At 43.9% G+C, this 22,209-nt stretch overlaps 1 protein-coding gene across 3 annotated transcripts; it reads left to right on the forward strand.

Annotated features, from left to right (window-relative positions):
• Nucleotides 1-124: 124 nt before the first annotated feature.
• On the forward strand, nt 125-18,772 carry LOC109870930 (serine/threonine-protein kinase LATS2). Of its 3 annotated transcripts, none has more exons than XM_020461636.2 (10): nt 125-347; nt 446-658; nt 5,108-5,791; nt 10,239-10,371; nt 11,960-13,494; nt 13,833-14,075; nt 14,213-14,552; nt 14,661-14,843; nt 14,949-15,055; nt 15,180-18,772. In XM_020461636.2, the coding sequence occupies exons 3-10, from the start codon at nt 5,438-5,440 to the stop codon at nt 15,693-15,695; spliced, it is 3,411 nt and encodes a 1,136-aa protein (XP_020317225.1). In that variant the 5' UTR covers nt 125-347; nt 446-658; nt 5,108-5,437; the 3' UTR covers nt 15,696-18,772. The 3 variants fall into 3 exon arrangements, with proteins under 3 accessions (XP_020317225.1, XP_020317227.1, XP_020317226.1); XM_020461638.2 differs by having other exon boundaries at nt 478-658; XM_020461637.2 differs by lacking the exon at nt 446-658.
• Nucleotides 18,773-22,209: the final 3,437 nt, after the last annotated feature.

The following is a 22,209-nucleotide window of genomic DNA, read 5'->3' on the forward strand; positions in this document are numbered from 1 at the left end:
CTAAATGCAAGCATCAATTTCCAAGTTGTATTATTATATAGCTAAATGCATGTAGGAAGCACCGCCTATAATATGTGTGGCGCTGACGTGCATTTGTCCCTCACGTGACTCCAGGAATGTTAACAATGCAGTAAGTGTCGTCCAATTTTGTACTGAATTCTAATTCTGCCTGGAGTTGGGAGAAAATGGAGTCTCTTCATGATATTTACTCGGGCCTACCGTTAAGAGAAAGTTCGATAAATTATCGTATGTGTTGTGCAACAAATGATTGGATTTAAAGTTTCCCGAAAAGTGTATTTGGTTGGATTCTTTATCGGATTAAATCTGAATGATACATCTATCTCATGGTAAGTTAACAACTTCATATTTTGGGAAAGTCTAACTATTTTGATGAAGACACAGAAATAAAAGTTATTATTAGTACTGCATTTTATTTAAATTGAAGATAAAGCCTCGGATTTCTTCCAACGCGACCAGCTTTCGGCCAGAGAAAGACTGCTGGGACTGAAATTCTCCCTTCATTGGAATGTCGGGCTGCTCCAGGCTGTGGAGTTGCGTTGCTTCCAGCGCTAAATTGAGAAGGCCCCACGTTCTTTCACTCTCGAAATGTTAAACTAATCACAACCTCGACAAGAAAACCCACGAAGTGATCAATATGGTAAGAATATTGAAACAACAATTTTTTAACTTTTCACTGTGATGGACGGGGTTCATACTGGCGATTTTAGCATGTAAATCTTGGTGGGACAAACTCGACCAATTCTTTTTTTAGATGTATGCCAGCAAAGCCACTACACAACATTTTATAATGCCTATGTGGTCCAGAAAGTAAGGGAAATACAACCAGGAGGATCCACTTTTATAGACAATATACCGACGCGCAGACAACGCATTGCGCAAACAAAACAACCCTCGCAATATCAGCTGGAATTACATGGGTCTATTACTGAATGTATTGTTAAAAATATATATATTTGAATGGCAAGAGACTGTCACTGGCAAACATGGTTACAGACCCAACAACATTATATAGTATCCCGTCATCGTGAAGAAAAACACATCAGCTTATTATAATACACAAAGTAAGCAAAACAATGAAATCATTCCGACATTGTCAAAAATGATGAATAAGATACTAATGAGACCTATATAAGCAATAAAACAATTGCATGTACAAACTATCGCATAATGGAAGGATGAGCATATAAGAGGCAAGCCATAATTTCGATTAAGACAATGAGCAAGTAGTCATAACTATTTGTTCAGCACTTTTGAAATGTACAGCGTCAGAATTCAGAATATGGGCCATTATTACAATATGCTCCCAGTACACCAAGTCAGAACCATAGGATAAATAAGCAGACAAGGAAAGCTCTTACAATATTCAATGATTACATTTCTCTACAACAGGCAATAGGCTACATGTGCACCACCAAGTCAGAACAGTAGGCTAAGTACTGAGGGGGAGAAGGACCAAATAATTAGGGTGAGACACATTGGCTACTAGCAGCTTACTACACATCATACACTTAAGATAACGTTATTAGCTACTGACATACACTATATGTACAAAAGTATGTGGATTTAAAAAAATATATATTTAAACTTTATTTAACTAGGCAAGTCAGTTAAGAACAAATTCTTATTTATAATGGCGGCCTACCAAAAGGCCTCCTGTGGGGACGGGGGCTGGGATTAAAAATGAATATAAAAATAGGACAAAACACACATCACGACAAGAGAGACAACACTACATAAAGAGAGACCTAGACAACAACAGAGAAAGGCATAAACACTTGACAACACAGCATGGTAGCAACATTCTGAATTCTGTCGCTGTACAACATGGTAGCAGTATAAATCACGGTACAGACATTATTGTGCACAGACAACAGCACAAAGGTTAAGAAGGTAGAGGCAACAATACCCCTTCAAATGACTGGATTTGGTTATTTCAGCCACACCCGTTGCTGACAAGTGTATAAAATCGAGCACACAGCCATGCAATCTCCATAGACAAGAATTGTCAGTAGAGTGACCTTATTGAAGAGCTCTGTGACTTTCAACGTGCCACCGTCATAGGATGCCACCTTTCCAACAAGTCTAGAGCTGGCCCGGTCAACTGTAAGGGCTGTTACTGTGAAGTGGAATTGTCTAGGAGCAACAGCTGTGAAATGGTAGTCCACACAAGCTCACAAAATGGGACCGGTTTGGTGGATGCCAGGAGAACGCTACCTTCCCGACTGCATAGTGCTAACTGTAAAGTTTGGTGGAGGATAAATAATGGTCTGTGGCTGTTTTTTCGTGGTTCAGGCTAGGCCCCTTAGTTTCAGTGTAGGGAAATCTTAATGCTATAGCATACAATGACATACTACAGGATTCCGTGCCTCTAACTTTGTGGCAACAGTTTAGGGAAGGCCCTTTTCTGTTTCAGCATGAAAATGCCCCTGTGCACAAAGCAATGTCCATACAGAAATGGTTTGTCGAGATCGATGTGGAGAACTTGACTGGCCTGCACAGAGCCCAGACCTCAACCCAATCGAACACCTTTAGGATGAATTGGATCGCCGAATGCGAGCCAGGCCTATCGCCCAACATCCATGCCCGACCTCACTAATGCTCTTGTGGCTGAATAGAAGCAAGTCCCCGCAGCAATGTTCCATCATCATCTAGTGGAAAGCCTTCACAGAAGAGTAGAAGCTGTTATAGCAGCAAATGGGGACCAACTACATTTGAATGCTCTTGATTTTGGAATGAGATGTTTGATGAGGTGTCCACATACTTTTGGTCATGTAGTGGATCTTCCTGGCATATTACATTTATGCAGCAGTATACAATATATATTTTTGGACTCACCATTGCTGTGATCACTTGAACGTGGCGGTCCTTCTTGTGGGCAAACTTTGTCATCAAAGTCTGGCAATCTCTCGATTTATGGTGCTTTCAAGACAACTGGTAACTCAGAGTCATGATGTCAGTGATCTTAAGGTCGGAGCTCTAGAAAGAGGCCGGAGTTCCAAGTTCCCAGTTGTCTTGAACACACCGATGTAATTCAACCTGTTTTGGCCCATGGTGTTGCTTGTGAATGTTCATCCTTTTAAACTTGGAAAGGAGACCCTTTCAGACCGATGTTTTAAATCCATAAATCCAGACTTGGACCACACACCCTCTCCACCTAATAGCAGGCAGGGGAAGCAAAATAGTGATTGCTTCTAAACTCTTGCAGTTAGCCATCGATTCCTTCCAAACCACTCATTCTTGAATATGCGATTTCAGACTTGTTGAGCAATGTTTTGTCCAATGGCCCAATGAGCACCGATAGGTTTAATCTATAATTTCTCTTCATATGACAAGGATTGAAATGGATTTGCCAGGAGATTGTCATAATTCATGAGGATGACTGCTTGTTAGCTAAGATTGTGAAAGTATGATGTTGACATGATCAGTCCAATCAAAGCTACGGTAGATATAATGTGATTTGAAGCCATTTTATCTGTGGCCAATGACCTTGAGTGTTCTTGGACAGGCACTTCTCATGTAAATCTATGGCAGCACCCAAGGGGGCCTGAACTGTCTAGCTGTCCCTGTAGATTTGGTGGTGACATAGTGTCCCCATGAGTGACACAACACTGAGCCAATCACGGCGCAACTGGAGTCGATTACCAACGCCTACACTGTATTTCCGCTGCCCGTCCCTCCACCACAGAAAGCACTGAGCTAGGCTGAAACACCTGCATTTTGGAGCTGCCTTACTCAAGAAAGAGACCATGTTTGTATGCAGCTTTTTTAAATCAAGGATTTTTTGGGGGGGGACATTGTTTTCAAACTGAGATGTGACACGAATTAATGCCAAAATAACAAGCCAAAAAAGGGTGTTTTTTTGCTAAAATGGCCGGGCTCACTTCCTCCTTGCTGTTAGATTCATTATAAGTGTGCATGATGTTCTGTTGGGTCAAATGCAGTCAACAGATTGTTCCAAACAAGCACGATGCTGTGTTCCACTTTGCATCTTAATAAAAATCATTCCAGTTCTTTTATATATTTTGCATGTCAAATCTCAATATTTGGAGAGAAAAAAAATCACAATTAGATATTTTGCCGAGATCAGATAGGTTGATAACATAATTACTTTATTATCCTGTGGGAAAATGTTGGTTGTGGCTCAGCGTATACATAAAAACACACAATCAAGCATAGAAAATGACATTATACACGTAGAAAAGCAATCACTGATTCATCTGTACACTATACACATGAGTACACTCTGTCAACTGCAGGCCAGCCCACTGTTCCTACTAGTGGGTTTAAAACATGTATGAGCCTTTTAAGTAGGAGACCCTGTCTCTACTCTCCTTTCTGTTGTTTTTCAGTGGAAATCTATTTTTCTGTTGTTTATTTTGGTCCGCTCTGCCCCGTGATGCAATGGTATGAGTTTTCTTGTCGTCACTTGTGGAATGGAATGCTATGGGTCAGATGTGGCACGCAAAGCAAGAATGGGAGCTGAGGTGAAATATTCTGGAGATTGCTATGGTGCTTGGCACTACCATCCTAAATATGTGTTTGCTTAGAAAAACTACACTCACAGTGAGTGCTGTGTTTGTGTCAGAAAACGCCTCAAACACTCTAAGCTAACCACCTATATTTTAAGAATTGTCATAATTGAACATGCCTAAGTTACACAGGTCCAATACATTAATAAAATGTTATACACGATCATACATCAATAATAGGGTTTTACACCACAAAAGCTATGTTACACAATTACACCGCAATAGCTATGTTACACAATTACACCGCAATAATACATTGTTGTTGCTATGTGACTATTCCACGTGTGCACAGATAAATATGCTTCCTTCACACCTATTATGCCCCAGAGAGTAGCACTGCCACAATAGAATGTAGACGATGTTCTTGGAGATAAAACTGCAAAGGGGTGTTAATATTGGATCACACAGGAGAAGTTCCCCAACAGTTGATGAGATGTGTGTAACTAATGTAACCCTAGGCCACCATGACCACAACCCGACCACACACACACACATCTTGACCTTACCCATACAGTGACATTTTAGTAACGTTTTTATGCTCTGGTCTTGCTCCACAGGTACAGAAGGGAGCCAGAGTGGTTTGGGCCAAGGGCATCCTTGTGACCCCTCACATGACTTGGAATAGGAATGAGTGTGATCCCTAAAACACACAACATGGAATGCCAGTTGGAATCCTATCAGTAGGAGCCAGCAACACAGAGATAAACAAAAACCTTGACCAAGAGAAAGAGAGGAGGAAACATAATCTCTCCACAAATCTCTCCTACTGGTGGACCTTATCTATTTAGGTCACAGAGTTCCAGAGCAAGCTTACGAGTGTTGTGTCAGTTGTGGGTGTCTGTTTGGGTGTGAGTTCCCTAGGCTAGATACTAAAACAGGGGAGTGTCATGAGGCCCAAGACGTTCCCCGCTGCTCCGTATGTGGGCAACACGCGCCAGCGCCTCCAGGAGATCAAGGAGGGGCTGAAGCAGCCAGCCAAGCTGGTGAGCCAGGCCCTCCATGGGGGCAGCTCCTGGGGTGAGGGGGGCCGCGGGACCGAAAGCAAGGGCAAAGACCCCGGGAGTCGCCAGCAGCAGCTCCGGCCCCCTCAGAAGTTCAACAACTACCAGAACGCTTTGAGAGAGATCCGCAGGTCCCTCATGCCCTTTGCCAATGAGTCTGGCCCCTCTGGCTCCACCCACCCTGCTGGAGACGTCAACCGACAGATGCTGCAGGAGTTGGTCAATGCTGGCTGTGACCAGGTGAGGACTGGAGAGTGAGTGAGTGTCTGTGCGCTTTCAAGTGGGAGAATCTGCTCTCGTCTGTATCAATGTCTCAGCTTAAATGCTGGTTCTATAATCATGTCCTGTAAGTGCCTAACATAACTCACAAATGTGGATGTTGAAAGCGCCATTCAATGTCATAATATCCAGAGTACAGTACAATGGTTACATAATGTGGAACGCAGAAATGTTAAAATATCAGTTGGTTTCTTCATCTTCTTTTGGAACGAGTGAATGTCTTGTCCACTCCAGAGAGAGCTAGAAGAGGAGAGCGAAGGTTTCTGCAGGAAATTGTCAGCTCACACATGCTCACCTTTCGCCTAAAGAAATAAAGCCTACTATATTTCAGATATGGATAGCCTTATTACAGGGATGCAAGTTCTCTGAGTATTTCTAAGTAATAAGGGTCAGGCTGTTCAGCAGAGTTCAGTCTCTTTAAACACCAATAACTGTCCGAAGATCAGGGCATTTTAAATTTTAAAGGGCTCTGCCCTGTGATGGCAGCACTCTCATTTTAAAGAATGCTTAACTGAAGTCTGTGCTAGGGAAAAAACGCTCCTCAGACCTCGGCACAGTAGAATTAGAGATAGTGGGGCGAGAGGGAGGGAAGAAAGACACAAGCCAGATAGATGCAACTCTTTTCCTGCCTACTGACTTTGACTGTTTGTCGTCTGGCTTTCACCATCATAGTGATGTAATGGATTGTAGATATGGTGTCTCAGTGAGCGAAGCTGCGGTCGCCTGGCACTGTGTTTGTCCTAGGACGGCCTCCTCAAGTTAACCCAGTCGGACCGAGGAACGGGTCCAGTGAAGACATTAACAACAACATTACGACCATTTAGCAACTGAATCAGTCCTCCGCCCTTTACATAAATGCTTTTAGTTTTCTGGACCAGCCACCAGGCGTGTCGTATGATGGACGGTCCTGGTCTTTTTAGGCGACTGTAACCTAGGGGCCACTGAACAGACCATTGAGTGAGCCCGGGCCTGTATTTTCCTACACATTCCACAGCCATAATGGCCACTGTAGTGAGTGGCCTCTCTAGTCTCAACCCCCCTCCATCCCCAAGGGCCCTCTGGCCTTATTCTTATCAGCAGCCTCTCCTCCTCCAGCCACAAATTACACAGCGCTGCCTCAAGTTACATAATCGCAGTAAAAGAGGAAATGTTTTGGTGGGGAGCGAGGAGGGGCCACTGGGAGGGGTGGAGTGTGGAGGAGCTCTTTTCCTCTCCTCCACCTTCCTTCATGTGTACAGCGGCTGCACTATTACTGTACGAGGGGCGGGCCTGGGGGAGTGGAGGGGAGACAGGAATCTTATGCACACTAAGAATATTAAACCTCTGACATATGAAATGATGTGGTCGCTGCCTTTATGTAATGATGAGGTTAACAGGATGTGACAGAGGCCTTGTGTGTTTGAGATAACTCCCTGGCTTGTTGCTGTAACCATTATAACAAGGGTGCAAATGTGGTTGAGGATATTTTAGGCACATGAGTCTAGTAGACAAACAGAGGGAGAAGATGAGAGTATGTGAGAGGGAAGGAGAGCAATGGGAGGAAAAGACACCCAAAAATACAGATTTCCAAATAGCTGGAATTCTTTACTTCCTGGCCTGTGGAAGTGAGTGTTTATTTTTGGTTTCCTGTGCCTGTACGCTAGTATGTGTGTGTGTTATGCGTGAGGGAAAGGGAGGGAAAGAGTTTGTTTTGGTTCAGTGATATGGGCAGGCCCACTCTGATGTACACACACATTGTGTAGAATATCTGTGGCTCCGTTGTTTCCTGGTTCTGAGAGCTGATTGTGTTCTGTCGCTATGCAGCCCTGTTTTTAAACCCTTAAGTTTCCTCCCTGCAAATGGAAGCACCCAGTCTGTGTCAGAACCTGTGGATGGCTGCATTAGTCTCTTTAAACTAGTTTAAAGTCCACTTCAGTCCTTAAAATGTGTTTAGCCCTAGTTAGGGTTGTTGCGATGACTGCAGTCAAATTCTAAGTGACCGTTGAGTCATCTGTAACCTCCTCTTATGCACTCTGTATATGCGTTAGTAGTACCCAACTCGCTAACGATCATCAGGTCGCAAATGGCCTGGTAGTCAGGGTTCTATTGACCCTCTAACCACTCTGACATAAACGCAATCTAAAATTAAAACAATATCTGCTTCTAAAACTCACCTCACTGTGATGATCAATTTGAAGAAAGAAATTCAACAACGGGTTGAAACTAAGTGGAAAACATGGTTGTTGTGGATATTGCTTCAAAGTCTAATACAAAGAAATAGACCGCACTTTCTAAGGTAATGATTAATTCAAAACATGCATATTAGAACTTATGAATATTCATAGGCCCAAGCCGTAATGAGTCGAAGACACCCCCCCCCAAAAAAAAACTGAATTAACATTTCTGTGCTGTTATACAATACATAGCCTTCTGCATATTACACCAAAATACTGATTTTAAGATATCTTTGGTGTATAATTGGTCTATCCTAAATTGAGTTAGTCTACAGTTTGTAGTGAATTTGATTTTGAATAGCCTAGTAATAGGGCATTTTATTTATTTTCATAGTTAATCGGCTGACACATGACCTTATAGCTAGAGAATATCTCACTACTGTCCATTTCCTTCTCCTCCCCTCTCTTCTTCATTCCTTTCTCCAGCGCACAGAGAGAGGGGGTGGCAACAGTTTCATGAAATGTTTAGGTGTGAAAACATGTTACTATCCATGTTCCCAAACAGATTTCACTTGGTTTCCCAACTGAAGCACCGAGTAGCTGTAGAAACAGGGTGGGAACAGAGCCCATGGCATACAGTTTGGGCAGAATATCACCAGTTGCGTGTGGTGAAGTAACCGGAGTAACCTAAACAAACCAACGGGAAAGTGGCCTCAATTTCTGCCCATTTAATAATGGGACATTGTAAATCAAAACTAATTTGACATATTAGTAAAGACAAGATTAAACTTAGTCTATATAGTCTGATGGGTTAAAATTAGAACATATTTTTGCGACTTTCTAAAGTCCTCTATCCTATAGTTTCATCATGCAGCCCATATATCTTTTGATTTCTAAGACATTTTAAGGTTTGTATCATTCTCAACTACAGTTGACAAATAAGTCTAAATCTAGTGAATAGGACCGGTTTCAAATGATTACTTTTACTCTCAACATAGCCGCTTCATATGTGCACTCTCACTCCAGGAATTCGAAATATACTTTATATTTTATTCAGCTGTTCAATTATATTCTTATTACTATAAAATAATATCAAATAATGGAACATGACTCATAAGCATATATTGTCTGCTAAATTAACAAGCCTACAGCCTATAGCATGGCACATAGCCAGATAACATACAGTAGGCCAACTCACATTTTGTTCTTCTGAAATACATTTTCTTCAAATAATAATGTTTCTTTAGACCTGCTGAAAATACATTCATTGGTGATGGTATATATTCAATTGATTTCTAACTTTTCTTTCATGCAACGTTCCAAAGGCGCACATCAGCAGCTTGTATGCGTGGAGGTCTGGAGATGCTAAACGTGTTTATGTTAATTAACGGTCAATTACCTTGAGACCTGCAGTCTTATGCATGACAATAACCGTCTGACAAAAATGAATGACCGCCACAACGCTAGCTCTAGTTTATTTTCTGTCAAATGTAATATTCATATTCAACATCCATCAAGATTAGTCTTGATTCTATGTTTTAAACAACAACCTCCAGTGGTTCTTTCAGATGCGCAGTAGGATTTGGTTGAAGTTCTCTAACTTACCAGCGGAGGCAGTGTGGGGCTGAATGCCTGTGTTGACTGAGGGCCACACTGAGGTATGGGTTGAATGTCTTTAGAGTGAGGTCATATGACATTAAGGGGTATTTCCTCATGTAGGTGTGCGTCGCCTAGTTAAAGAACGGTCACAGCTTGTGTCGGCTTTATTTTCACGTCTCACTCACTGATGTTTAATGGCTGTTGTTTGTACGCTGCCTATCAGCCAGTATGAAAATAGTAGGATAACCTGCATGATCTTTATATAAATCCTAAAATATGTACTACAGTATGGTACAGGACTGTCACCGTAGAGGTCCTTGTCATAAAAAATATCGTGCTGTTGAAAGAATGTAAAAGGGAAGGTTCTATGTTCTCTGTTTTATGTTGTTGTGTGTGTGTGGCTCAGGAAGTGGCTGGTGCATGACCCCAGGAGAAGAGGATGCAGGTGCAAGGCCTGCTGAGGGGCTGTTGAAATCATCATGTCCTTATGTGTGCATGGTTGACAATAGAAGAGACAATGACAACAGAAGAGGCTATACACTATCTGGCACTAAAATAATGCAATCTGTTCCACAAAATGAGATGGATGAGTGTCATCAGTCACAGTCTCTCAATGATTTATCAGTGTCTTTTCAACACCGTTGTTTTGCCACCAGGAAATGGCGGTGCGGGCTCTGAAGCAGACGGGCAGCAGAAACATTGAGGCTGCTCTGGAGTACATCAGTAAGATGGGATACCTGGACCCCCGCAATGAACTCATCGTCCAGGTCATCAAACAGACCTCACCAGGTAATACAACTCATGTACATACAGTGCATTCGGGAAGTATTCAGACCCCTTTACTTGTTCTACATTTCATAAATGTACAGTCTTATTCTAAAAAGGATTACATTGGTGACAAAGCTACAACAGGTTGATAGAAATGTTTGCAAATGTATTAAAAGTAAAAAATGGAAATATGACATTTACATAAGTATTCAGACCCTTTACTCAGTACTTTGTTGAAACACCTTTGGCAGCGATTACAGCCACGAGCCTTCTTGGGTATGACTCTACAAGCTTGGCACACCTGTATTTGTGGAGTTTATCCCATTCATCTCTACAGATATTCTCAAGATCTGTCTCCAGAGATGTTCGATCGGGTTCAAGTCCGGGCCCTGGCAGGGCTGCTCAAGGACATTCAGAGACTTGTCCCGAAGCCACTGCTGTGTTGTCTTTGCTGTGTGCTTAGGGTCGTTGTCCTGTTGGAAGGTGAACCGTCATCCCAGTATGAGGTCAAGAGCGCTCTGGAGCAAGTTTTCATCAAGGATCACTCTGTACTTTGCTCCGTTTATCATTCCCTCGATCCTGACGAGTCTCCCAGTCCCTGCAGCTTAAAAACATCCCCACAGCATGATACTGCCACCACCATGCTTCACCGTAGGGATGGTGCCAGGTTTCCTCCAGACGTGACGCTTGGCATTCAGGCCAAAGAGTTCAATCTTGGTTTAATCAGAGCAGAGAATCTTGTTTCTCATGTTCTGAGAGTCCTTTAGGTGCCTTTTGCAAACTCTAAGCAGGCTGTCATGTGCCTTTTACTGAGGAGTGGCTTTTGTCTGGCCACTAACATAAAGGCCTGATTGGTGGAGTGCTGCAGTGATGTTGGTCCTTCTGGAAGGTTCTCTCATCTCCACAGAGGAACTCTGGATGTCTGTCAGAGTGACAGACATCCCGATTGCTCAGTTTGGCAGGGCGTCCAGCTCTTGGAAGAGTCTTGGTGGTTCCAAACTTCTTCCAATAAAGAATGATGGAGGCCAATGTGTTCTTGGGGACCTTCAATGCTGCAGACATTTTTGGTACCCTACCCCAGATCTTAAATAAAGGTTAAATAAAAAATAAAAATCTGTGCCTCGACACAATCCTGTCTCGGAGCTCTACGGACATTTGTATTTGCTCTGACATGCATTGCCAACTGTGGGACCTTATATAGACAGGTGTGTGCCTTTCCAAATCATGTCCAGTCAATTGTATTTCCCACAAGTGGACTGCAGAAACATCTCAAGGATGATAAATGGAAACAGGATGCACCTGAGCTCATTTTCAAATCTCATAGCAATACTTATCTAAATAAGATATTTCCAGTTTTTATTTGTAATACATTTGCAAAAATGTCTAAAAAGCTGATTTGACTTTGTCATTATGGGTTATTGTGTGTAGATTCATGAGGAAAATGTTTTATTTAATCCATTTTAGAATGAGGCTGTAATGTAGCAAAATGTGGGAAAAGTGAAGGGGTCTGAATAGTATCCGAATGCACGGTACATTCTAAATATATGCACATAAATTTGAAATGCAGTAAGGATATGAACTCACTCCCCACTATGATTTCTGTCCACAGGCAAAGGGGGCATTCCAAACTCAATGGACCACAGACCACCATTGGAGGGAACAAGTGAGGGCGCCATGCCTCCCTACCACCAGATGGGGGCGCCGATGTATGAGGGTGCTGGTTATGGGCCAGAGGGCGCCTACATGGGCACCCCTCCTGTCATGAACTACATGATGCCCCCCTCGGTCGCGGTACAGGGTCCTGCCATAGGTAACCCCATGGGACGCCCTCTCAGCATGGGAGCCTACACTCCAGCCATGGCAGCCTACCCTCCAGCCAATCCAGGGAACCCCATGTATACCCCAGGCACCACGCAGAATGCCTACCCAGGCAGTATGGAGCAGGCCATGATGGGCTACAGTGTCCCCAGCCAGCCCCTGCAGCTCCAGCCCCAGGCACCAGGAGGCCCTGTCCCAGGACCCCACTATGACTATGGCCACGTCCGGCCTCACATGTTGGAGCCCTCAAGCTACGGCGTGCAGAGGAGTGCCTCCTTCCAGAACAAGATGCCGCCGCTGGCACCCGACAACTACGTCAACATGCAGGGGAAAGGGGTCATGGGCCAGAATGGGGGAGGGTACCCTCCTAACATGTACATACCGCCCCACCCCCAGCAGTCCAGCCCAACCTCACACCAGGTCCACATGATGTCCCGCTCACCCGGTGGAGCCGCCGCTGCCCTGGGGCCAGATTTCTCTGACCTGCTCACACCCTCTAGAGCCAGCCTTAACCTGGACCTGTACGAGCAGCACCAGCACCACTGGGCCGGTCCCCAGGGGCCTGAGGGGGCCCCTCCAGCCAGGCAGCCCCAGCCTCAGGGGCCCTTCCGGGGAGAGGTGCGGGTCCCCAGTAGGACCAACTCCTTCAACAACCGGTCAGTGCCCCCAAACAACGTCCGACCCACCCTGGTCACCCCAGCTCCTGGCAAGCAGGACCCGTCCCTGGGACAACCCAACACCATCACAGCAGTGACTTCGCCCCCCATCCAGCAGCCTGTGAAGAGCATCCGAGTAATGAGGCCCGAGCCGAAGACTGCTGTGGGGCCATGTCACCCTGGCTGGTTGGCTGCTCAGGAAGCATCTGAGCCCCTCGCCTACATGCCTGAAGAGGCCTACTCTCTGGAGCATGCCCAGGAGACCCGCTGTCCACCACCTCCCTACCCCAAAACCCTGCACATGTCTGGGGCTGCTTCAGAGGCAGGGCCCCTGGAGGGACCAGGAGGAGCTATGTGTGGAGCCCCAGACCTCAACACTCCTTCTAGGCCACATGGTGGTAGTGGAGGAGGAAAGGCAGAGGAGAGCCAGGTGAAAGAGAAGACCAAGTCTGGGAAAGGAGAGAAGGCAGTGAAAAACAAGAAGCAGATCCAGACATCGCCGGTGCCGGTGAGGAAGAATGGACGTGATCAGGAGAAGAGGGAGTCGCGCATTAAAAGCTACTCGCCCTTCGCCTTCAAGTTCTACATGGAGCAGCATGTGGAGAATGTGATGAAGACCCACCAGCAGAAACTGAACCGCAGGCTACAGCTAGAGCAGGAGATGTCCAAGGTGAGACAGAGAGAGACCTAAAGGTTTTGAGGACTTGTGTTGTCCTCAAGACCCTACACCTCGAAAACCCTACATGCTTAGAATGGGAGTCAATGAGTGCATGGCTTTATATGTAACAGCTTGTCCAAAACATTTAGAAAAACTCAGGGTTCAGTCCTTTTGATAGAATGTTATGAAATTATACAAACAGAAAATGGCTTTTACTAGTCAAGTAATACATTAGATATTTTTTCCCCCTACATTCACAGTTGATTGAGACATTAGCAACATCAAATATAATATAATAGTAGTAAGGTATGTATACCGTATTTTACCAAGGCAACTTAACCTTTTTTAAGGCTGGCCTATCAGAGGCGGAGCAGGAGCAGATGAGGAAGATGCTTAACCAGAAGGAGTCCAACTACAACCGGCTGCGCCGTGCCAAGATGGACAAGGCCATGTTTATCAAGATCAAGACGTTGGGGATCGGGGCCTTCGGTGAGGTGTGCCTGACCCGCAAGGTGGACACGGGAGCCCTGTATGCCATGAAGACGCTGCGCAAGAAGGACGTGCTCAACCGCAACCAGGTGGCCCACGTCAAGGTAAAGCTGAAGGCAAATTATCATGATGACGCGTTGCACCTGGTGATGTTTCCATGTTATTGTGATGCCAAAAGCACATTTCAGCGTCTGGTGTGGAATGGACAATAAAGTTTTTTCTTATTCTTTCTAACCCTAAGGCTGAGCGTGACATCCTGGCGGAGGCAGACAACGAGTGGGTGGTGCGTCTGTACTACTCGTTCCAGGACCGGGATAGCCTCTACTTTGTCATGGACTACATCCCCGGAGGAGACATGATGAGCCTGCTGATCCGCATGGGCATCTTCCCCGAGCCGCTGGCATGCTTCTACGTGGCTGAGCTGACGCTGGCCATCGAGAGTGTCCACAAGATGGGCTTCATCCACCGCGACATCAAGCCGGACAACATCCTCATCGACCTGGACGGACACATCAAGTTGACCGACTTTGGCCTCTGCACTGGCTTCCGCTGGACGCACAACTCCAAGTACTATCAGAAAGGTGAGCAGGGGACAAGACAAAGAACAAGTTCTTTCACTGCGTAGATGCTTTTGTATAGACGTCTTCCTCTTGATATGATCTATATGTAATATCCTCTCCTCTCTCCAGGGAGCCACATCAGACAGGACAGCATGGAGCCCAGTGACTTCTGGGACGACGTGTCCAACTGTCGTTGTGGCGACCGGCTGCAGACCCTAGAGCAGCGGGCGACACGGCAACACCAGCGCTGCCTGGCACACTCTCTGGTGGGCACGCCCAACTACATCGCCCCTGAGGTGTTGTTGCGCAAAGGTGAGGGCAAGACCAGGCATGGTGGAGTAGGTGTATGTTTGATATATGAAATAAAGAAGCCTATTATAATCTTGTTAGTGAGCAGTTGTGCTGTTGTCCTTGCAGGGTACACCCAGCTGTGTGACTGGTGGAGTGTGGGAGTGATCTTGTTTGAAATGCTGGTGGGACAGCCCCCCTTCCTGGCCCCGACACCCACCGAGACACAGATTAAGGTTAGTAGTCAGTCGACTCACGGCTCAGTAAAACTACTGAATGTGGAAATACCATATCACTCCTCAATTGCAGCTCTGAAACATACTTTATCCTCACGGTCTCCCCCTTCCCTTTCCTCTTCAGGTGATAAACTGGGAGAGCACGCTGCAGGTGCCTCCGCAGATCAAGCTCAGCCCCGAGGCTGTCGACATCATCGGCCGTCTCTGCTGCTCCCCAGAGGAACGTCTTGGGAGCAACGGCGCCGGCGAGATCAAAACTCATCCCTTCTTCGACCAGATGGACTTCTCCAGCAACCTGCGCACCCAGCCTGCCCCTTACCGGCCCAAGATTGCCCACCCCATGGACACTTCCAACTTCGACCCAGTGGAGGAGGATGGGGGTCCCGGGGCGTGGAGTGATAGCGGAGACAGCAACCGGGCCTGGGAGACCCTCTGCACCCCACACGGGAAACACCCGGAGCACGCCTTCTACGAGTTCACCTTCCGCAGGTTCTTTGATGACAACGGCTGCCCCTTCCGCTATCCCAAGCCCCCAGAGACCAGCCACAGCCAGGGGCCTCCCAGCAGCATGGGCCCTGAGGAAGAAGAGGATGAGGAGGAGGAAGAGCAGGGGGAGGGCTGTGAGCCTGTGTATGTGTAGAAGAGCCCAGACTGTTGGCTTTCTAAACCATGCCCCCCTCTCTCTTTCTCTCTCGCTCTCTCTCTCCAGCAAATCAACACTCAGCACCTGAGACCCTGTCTGCCAACCTCCCATCTACCACTGTGAATGTATGTTCATGTGTGTGTGCGTGCCTCTGTATATGTGGTTTTGAGAGACTGAGAACGAGTGAGATATTGAGAACAGGACAGCCTGACATCTGTTCAACAATTCAAGCACTACTGTGTGGAATCTACAGCGTGAGCAGAGGCTACAGTAAGAACCCCTGATCTGGGACCAAGAAACAACTAACTGTACAAGGGCTAGGCATGGGATAATGATGCCAGAGGATTGTTATGAAAAAATACTAATCAGAACAGGTAGTTCTTCTAAAAGGCTCCCACTGCACTGTGGAGGTTTACAAAAGTGTTCAGATAAGAGTTTGACGCTGGGACCGTGACCATGCGTGTTTCTAGTGGTCATAGTGCTCTGTCCCATTCCTTCCACCCTGGGTCTTACAGAGATCACTTCTTCCAGGTTGACCTTACCCCATGAAGTAAACACAAACACTTGCTGTTTCACGGGTTGCTTGTCTCCTCCTTTCTGAGACTAGAACCAGTGTGTGCTTTGGAGACTGAGCTGGACGTTAGGTTGGACTGGACTGAATTAACTAGCAGGAAGAATCAAAACGCAACATTTCTCACACAGCTGTGACAAAATAAGCTACCAAAATACACATACACATGCACACTTTGCAGGATGGTTGAACTACACAATCTAGGAGGGGGCAATGAGGTTGTCCTCTGCAGCTAACCACCTGAAGTCCTCTAAAACCACAGGGTTATCTTACACATTTCTATCAATGTTGTTTGGATGTTTTTCAAAGGTAGACGGTCTGACATGGCAGTCTAGAGATTCCCCCAAGGTTAACTAGCTGTGTGTCTCCTACCTTCAACTTCACACACATTTTTTTTCTCCAAATAGGTGATGTGGGATGCCGCCATCTTGTGGTTAGAGAGCCAATATGTTGTTCCCTTACCACCCCTAAATGATTCTGTTTTGAGTGTCAGACCCAGGAGAATGGATGTGATGGGGAAATAATCGTAGGAACAACAACAAATTCCTTTGGTTGAAGTGCCAGCTGCCAGATACATGGATGACATTGTTATTTGAGTCAATCAATTCCTTTCTCGGTATTATTATGATGACTATCTTTTATTGAGCTAGTTCTGAGGAAGGTGAACTACAAGTGTGAATCATTGCATTGTTGTGGATATGGATCTCGTGATTACATACATGTTTGGTAAGCAGTCACGCCTATCCATGTCTCAACACAACACATACAGTACACCTGCTCTAAGACTGTCATGTACTGTGACATTACTGATGCTGTGCTTTTTAGCCACATTGACATTTCAAAGTCCAACCTGCTAGTGCACCACTTCCACACACGCAGTATTATAGAGTTAACACATCCAAGTGTCCACACAGTCTCCTCGGTCCGTATGGAGACATGGCAGAAACATGTGATAGTCATACTATGTGCAATACAGAAAATACAATATATCCTTTTGTAAACACTTACAATTATCCTTTTGATTTTTTTAATACTGAAACACGCTATGTACAAATATATATTATATTGGTTTATATATTTTCCGTATAGTTACATGACCCAATGCTGCTTATTATTGTGATGAATATTATTTGCATTTTTCTCATTATTTCATGTATACGTACTTCTTTCCTTGTTGTGTAAAGGAAAAGTGTGGGTTTGCTTGCCAGTGTGTTTGAGTTTGAAAGTGCTTTTTTCAATGAATGTTGGTGCATGTCTATCCACCACAAGATGATGTTGATGATCAGTGTTTGTGCAGAATAACGACAGCAGCGTTCCTGCTCTCTGCAACTGGGCTGGCCCTGTGTGTAGGAGAGTAGGGATGGAAGAGGGAGAGAGACAGACAAGTGATAGAGAAAGATGTGTTTCAGAGACAAAAGGAAAGCTGGGCAGGATTGGTTATAAAGTGTCAAATATATGAATAAATAGCCTCCTTTGTATTACAAGCCCAAGTATGGTAAATGACAGACTATTATTGGTACATTTTAATGCATCCTAATGACCACAGGTTAATTTGACCATTAATATTATGCTTGTGTTAAAGAATTGTTGTTATGCAGTGGAGCACTGCTCAAAGCAGGAAATGCTTTATTTTCTCCAATATCTCCATATGCTTATTGACAATCAACCATTGACGCAGTCTTGTATGTCCAACTGAATAACAGTATTCCATATATGATTGCATACTGACGGAAGGGTCAAGAAGTTGCAAGTTCTGCCGTATGTCAATTCCCAAACATTCTAAGTGCACCAATATGTATCTCAAAGATCAGATTTGTGACATAATATGAGGGAAATATTTGAAACAATGACAATTGTTTAAACGTGCCATTAATGTTTTTGCTCACTTGCATGACAAAATGAATTGAAATGGACATATTTTTTATAATATGCCTCATGTCTTCAGGATTGGGCATCAAATTCACTTAATTTGATCATCTTTGTCAGCGCAAGTGGGCTTGCCAATCCACCATGATGGACTACTCAGTGAAAAATAGCTTTAAAAAGAAACTGCTCACCGAGTCAGTTTTCTCGTGTGTATGAGTGTTTTGTATTAGGTGTGCTGTGGATGATGTGTGGTTTCCCTGTATCTGAGTTTTGAAAGTGATGACTGACAATCTTTGACTGATTTGAGATCTTATGTAATGACTCATGATGGGATTTAAAAAAAATCTATGTACCTTTTTGTATTTATACTCTCGGGAGTTTCTCATGTCTTTGATCCTCCTTAATGTATAGTACAATTTTGTTACTCTTGAATATATATTTATACAGATATACATATTTTTTTGTATCTATATTCTTTTTAATTTCCTCTGAGCTAATGTTCGAACCTCTTTGTCTACAGTATTATAGACAATATAATTTGGACAGTATATCACCTTTTTTACATATGTATGAATTTGAAAAAATGCTTTCACTGTCCTCACGTGTAAAATATATGTATAAATTTAAATTAACCAGCTTTGACTTGTGTTGTAATTCCAAAGCCTCAAACAATGTTATGTCTGGATGAATAATATGATTTACTATTGTTGGCTTTGAATATTAGACATAACCAATTTTAGCAGAAAATTGTGAGAAAGGTGAAAGATAGTGATCAATTCAGTTAATATATTTGGGCTTCTACAGGAACTTGTCTGGCATTGAAGATCACTGAGTTTAGACAACATTAAATCATCATAATTTACAGACATGACAGATGACAACCACAAACACAGAGCTACAGTGCATTTGGAAAATATTCAAACCCTTAAACTTTTTCCAAATGTTAAGTTACAGCCTTATTCTAAAATGGATTTATGAAAAATGTCACACATTACCCCATGATGACAAGGCAAAAGCAGGTTGTAGAAATGTTTGCAAATGTATAAAAAAATAACATTTAAAAAGATACCTTATTTAAGAAGTATTCAGACCTTTTGCTATGAGACTTTAAATTGAGCTCAGGTGCATCCTGTTTCCATTGATCATCCTTGAGATGTTTCTACAACTTGATTGGATCCACCTGTGGTAAATTCAATTGACAGGACATTTGGAAAGGCACGCATGTTCATATAAGGTCCCACAGTTGACAATGCATGTCAGAGCAAAAACCAAGCCACGAGCTCAAAATAATTGTTCCGCAGAGCTCCGAGACAGGATTGTGTCGAGGGACAGAAGGGTACCAAAAAAATTCTGCAGCATTTAAGAATGGAAGAAGTTTGGAACCACCAATACTCTTCCTAGAGCTGGCTGCCCAGCCAAACAGAGCAGTCGGGGGAGAAGGGCCTTGGTCAGGGAGGTGACCAATAATCCAATGGTAACTCTGACAGAGTTCAGAAGCCACTACTCAGTAAAAGGCATACAACAGCCCGCTTGGAGTTTGCCAAAAGGCACCTAAAGATCATAAGAAACAAGATTCTCTGGTCTGATGAAACCAAGTTGAACTATTTGGCCTGAATGCCAAGCGTCACGTCTGGAGGAAACCTGGCACCATCCCTACGGTGAAGCATCATGCTGTGGGGATGTTTTTCAGCAGCAGGGGCTGGGAGACTAACAGGATTGAGGGAAAGATGAACAGATCAAAGTACAGAGAGATCCTTGATGAAAACCTGCTCCAGAGCACTCATGACCTCGGACTGGGGCGAAGTTTTACCTTCCAACAGGGCAATGACCCTAAGCACACAGCCAAGACAATGTGCGAGTGACTTCAGGACAAGTCTCTGAATGTAATTGAGTGGCCCAGCCAGAGCCCGGACTTGAATCCAATCTAACATCTCTGGAGAGACATGAAAATAGTTGTGCAGCAACGCTCCCCATTGAACCTGACAGAGCTTGAGAGCATCTTCAGAGAAGAATGGGAGAAACTCCCCAAATACAGGCGTGCCAAGCTTGAAGCTTCATACCCAAGAAGACTCGAGACTGTAATTCCTACCTTAGGTGCTTCAACAAAGTACTGAGTAAGGGTCTGAATACTTATGTAAATGTAATATTTCAGTTTATTTTTAATAAAACTGTTTTTGCTTTGTCATTATGGGGTATTGTGTGTAGCTTGGGGGGGGGGACTATTTAATCCATTTTACATTAAGGCTGTAACGCAACAATGTGGAGAAAGTGAAGGGGTCTGCATACTTTCTGAATGCACTGTATATACAGTTGAAGTCGGAAGTTTACATACACTTATGTTGGAGTCATTAAAACTCATTTTTCAACCACTCCACAAATTTCTTGTTAACAAACTATAGTTTTGGCAAGTAGGTTAGGACTTCGACTTTATGCATGACACAATTAATTTTTCCAACAATTGTTTACAGACAGATTATTTCACTTATAATTCACTGTATCACAATTCCAATGGGTCAGAAGTTTACATATACTAAGTTGACTGTGCCTTTAAACAGCTTGGAAAATTCCAGAAAATGATGTCATGGCTTTAGAAGCTTCTGATAGGCTAATTGACATAATTTGAGTCAGTTGGAGGTGTACCTGTGGATGTATTTCAAGGCCTACCTTCAAACTCAGTGCCTCTTTGCTTGACATCATGGGAAAATCAAAAGAAATCAACCAAGACCTCAGAAGAAAAATTGTAGACCTCCACAAGTCTGGTTCATCCTTGGGAGCAATTTCCAAATTTCTGAAGGTACCACGTTCATCTGTACAAACAATAGTATGCAAGTATAAACACCATGGGACCACGCAGCTGTCATACCGCTTAGGAACGAGAGGCGTTCTGTCTCCTAGAGATGAATGTACTTTGGTGTGAAAAGTGCAAATCAATCCCAGAACAACAGCAAATGACATTGTGAAGATGCTGGAGGAAACAGGCACAAAAGTATCTATATCCACAGGAAAACAAGTCTTATATCGACATAACTTGAAAGGCCGCTCAGCAAGGAAGAAGCAACTGCTCCAAAACCGCCATAAACAAGCCAGACTACGGTTTGCAACTGCACATGGGGACAAATATGGTACTTTTTGGAGAAATATCCTCTGGTCTGATGAAACAAAAATAGAATTGTTTGGCCATAATGACCATCGTTATGTTTGGAGGAAACGGGGAGGCTTGCAAGCCGAAGAACACCATCCTAACTGTGAAGCACAGGGGGTGGCAGCATCATGTTGTGGGGGTGCTTTGCTGCAGGAGGGACTGGTGCACTTCACAAAATAGATGGCATCATGAGGTAGGAAAATTATGTGGATATATTGAAGCAACATCTCAAGACATCATTCAGGAAGTTAAAGCTTGGTCGCAAATGGGTCTTCCAAATGGACCATGACCCCAAGCATACTTCCAAAATTGTGGCAAAATGGCTTAAGGACAACAAAGTCAAGATATTGGAGTGGCCATCACAAAGCCCTGACCTCAATCCTATTGAACATTTGTGGGCAGAACTGAAAAGGCGTGTGCGAGCAAGGAGGTCTACAAACCTGACTCAGTTACACCAGCTCTGTCAGGAGGAATGGGCCAAAATTCACCCAACTTATTGTGGGAAGCTTGTGGAAGGCTACCTGAAACGTTTGACCGAAGTTAAACCATTTAAAGGCAATGCTACCAAATACTAATTCAGTGTATGTAAACTTCTGACCCACTGGGAATGTCATGAAAGTTATAAAAGCTGAAATAAATCATTCTCTCTACTATTATTCTGACATTTCACATTCTTAAAATAAAAGTGGTGATCCTAAATTACCTTAGACAGGGAATTTTTACTAGGATTAAATGTAATGAATTGTGAATAACTGAGTTTAAATGTATTTGGCTAAGGTGTATGTCAACTTCCGACTTCAACTGTAACAGAAGCTATGGGTTTATATGTTATAGCACATGATAAATACAGTGAAAAGAATAGTTATTGCAAAATACATGATCATGATTAACACAGTGCAACGTCACAATGTCCACAGGACTCTGCTTTTAAT

The sequence above is a fragment of the Oncorhynchus kisutch genome, linkage group LG26, assembly GCF_002021735.2.
Source record: "Oncorhynchus kisutch isolate 150728-3 linkage group LG26, Okis_V2, whole genome shotgun sequence".
Classification (NCBI taxonomy): Eukaryota; Metazoa; Chordata; class Actinopteri; order Salmoniformes; family Salmonidae; genus Oncorhynchus; species Oncorhynchus kisutch.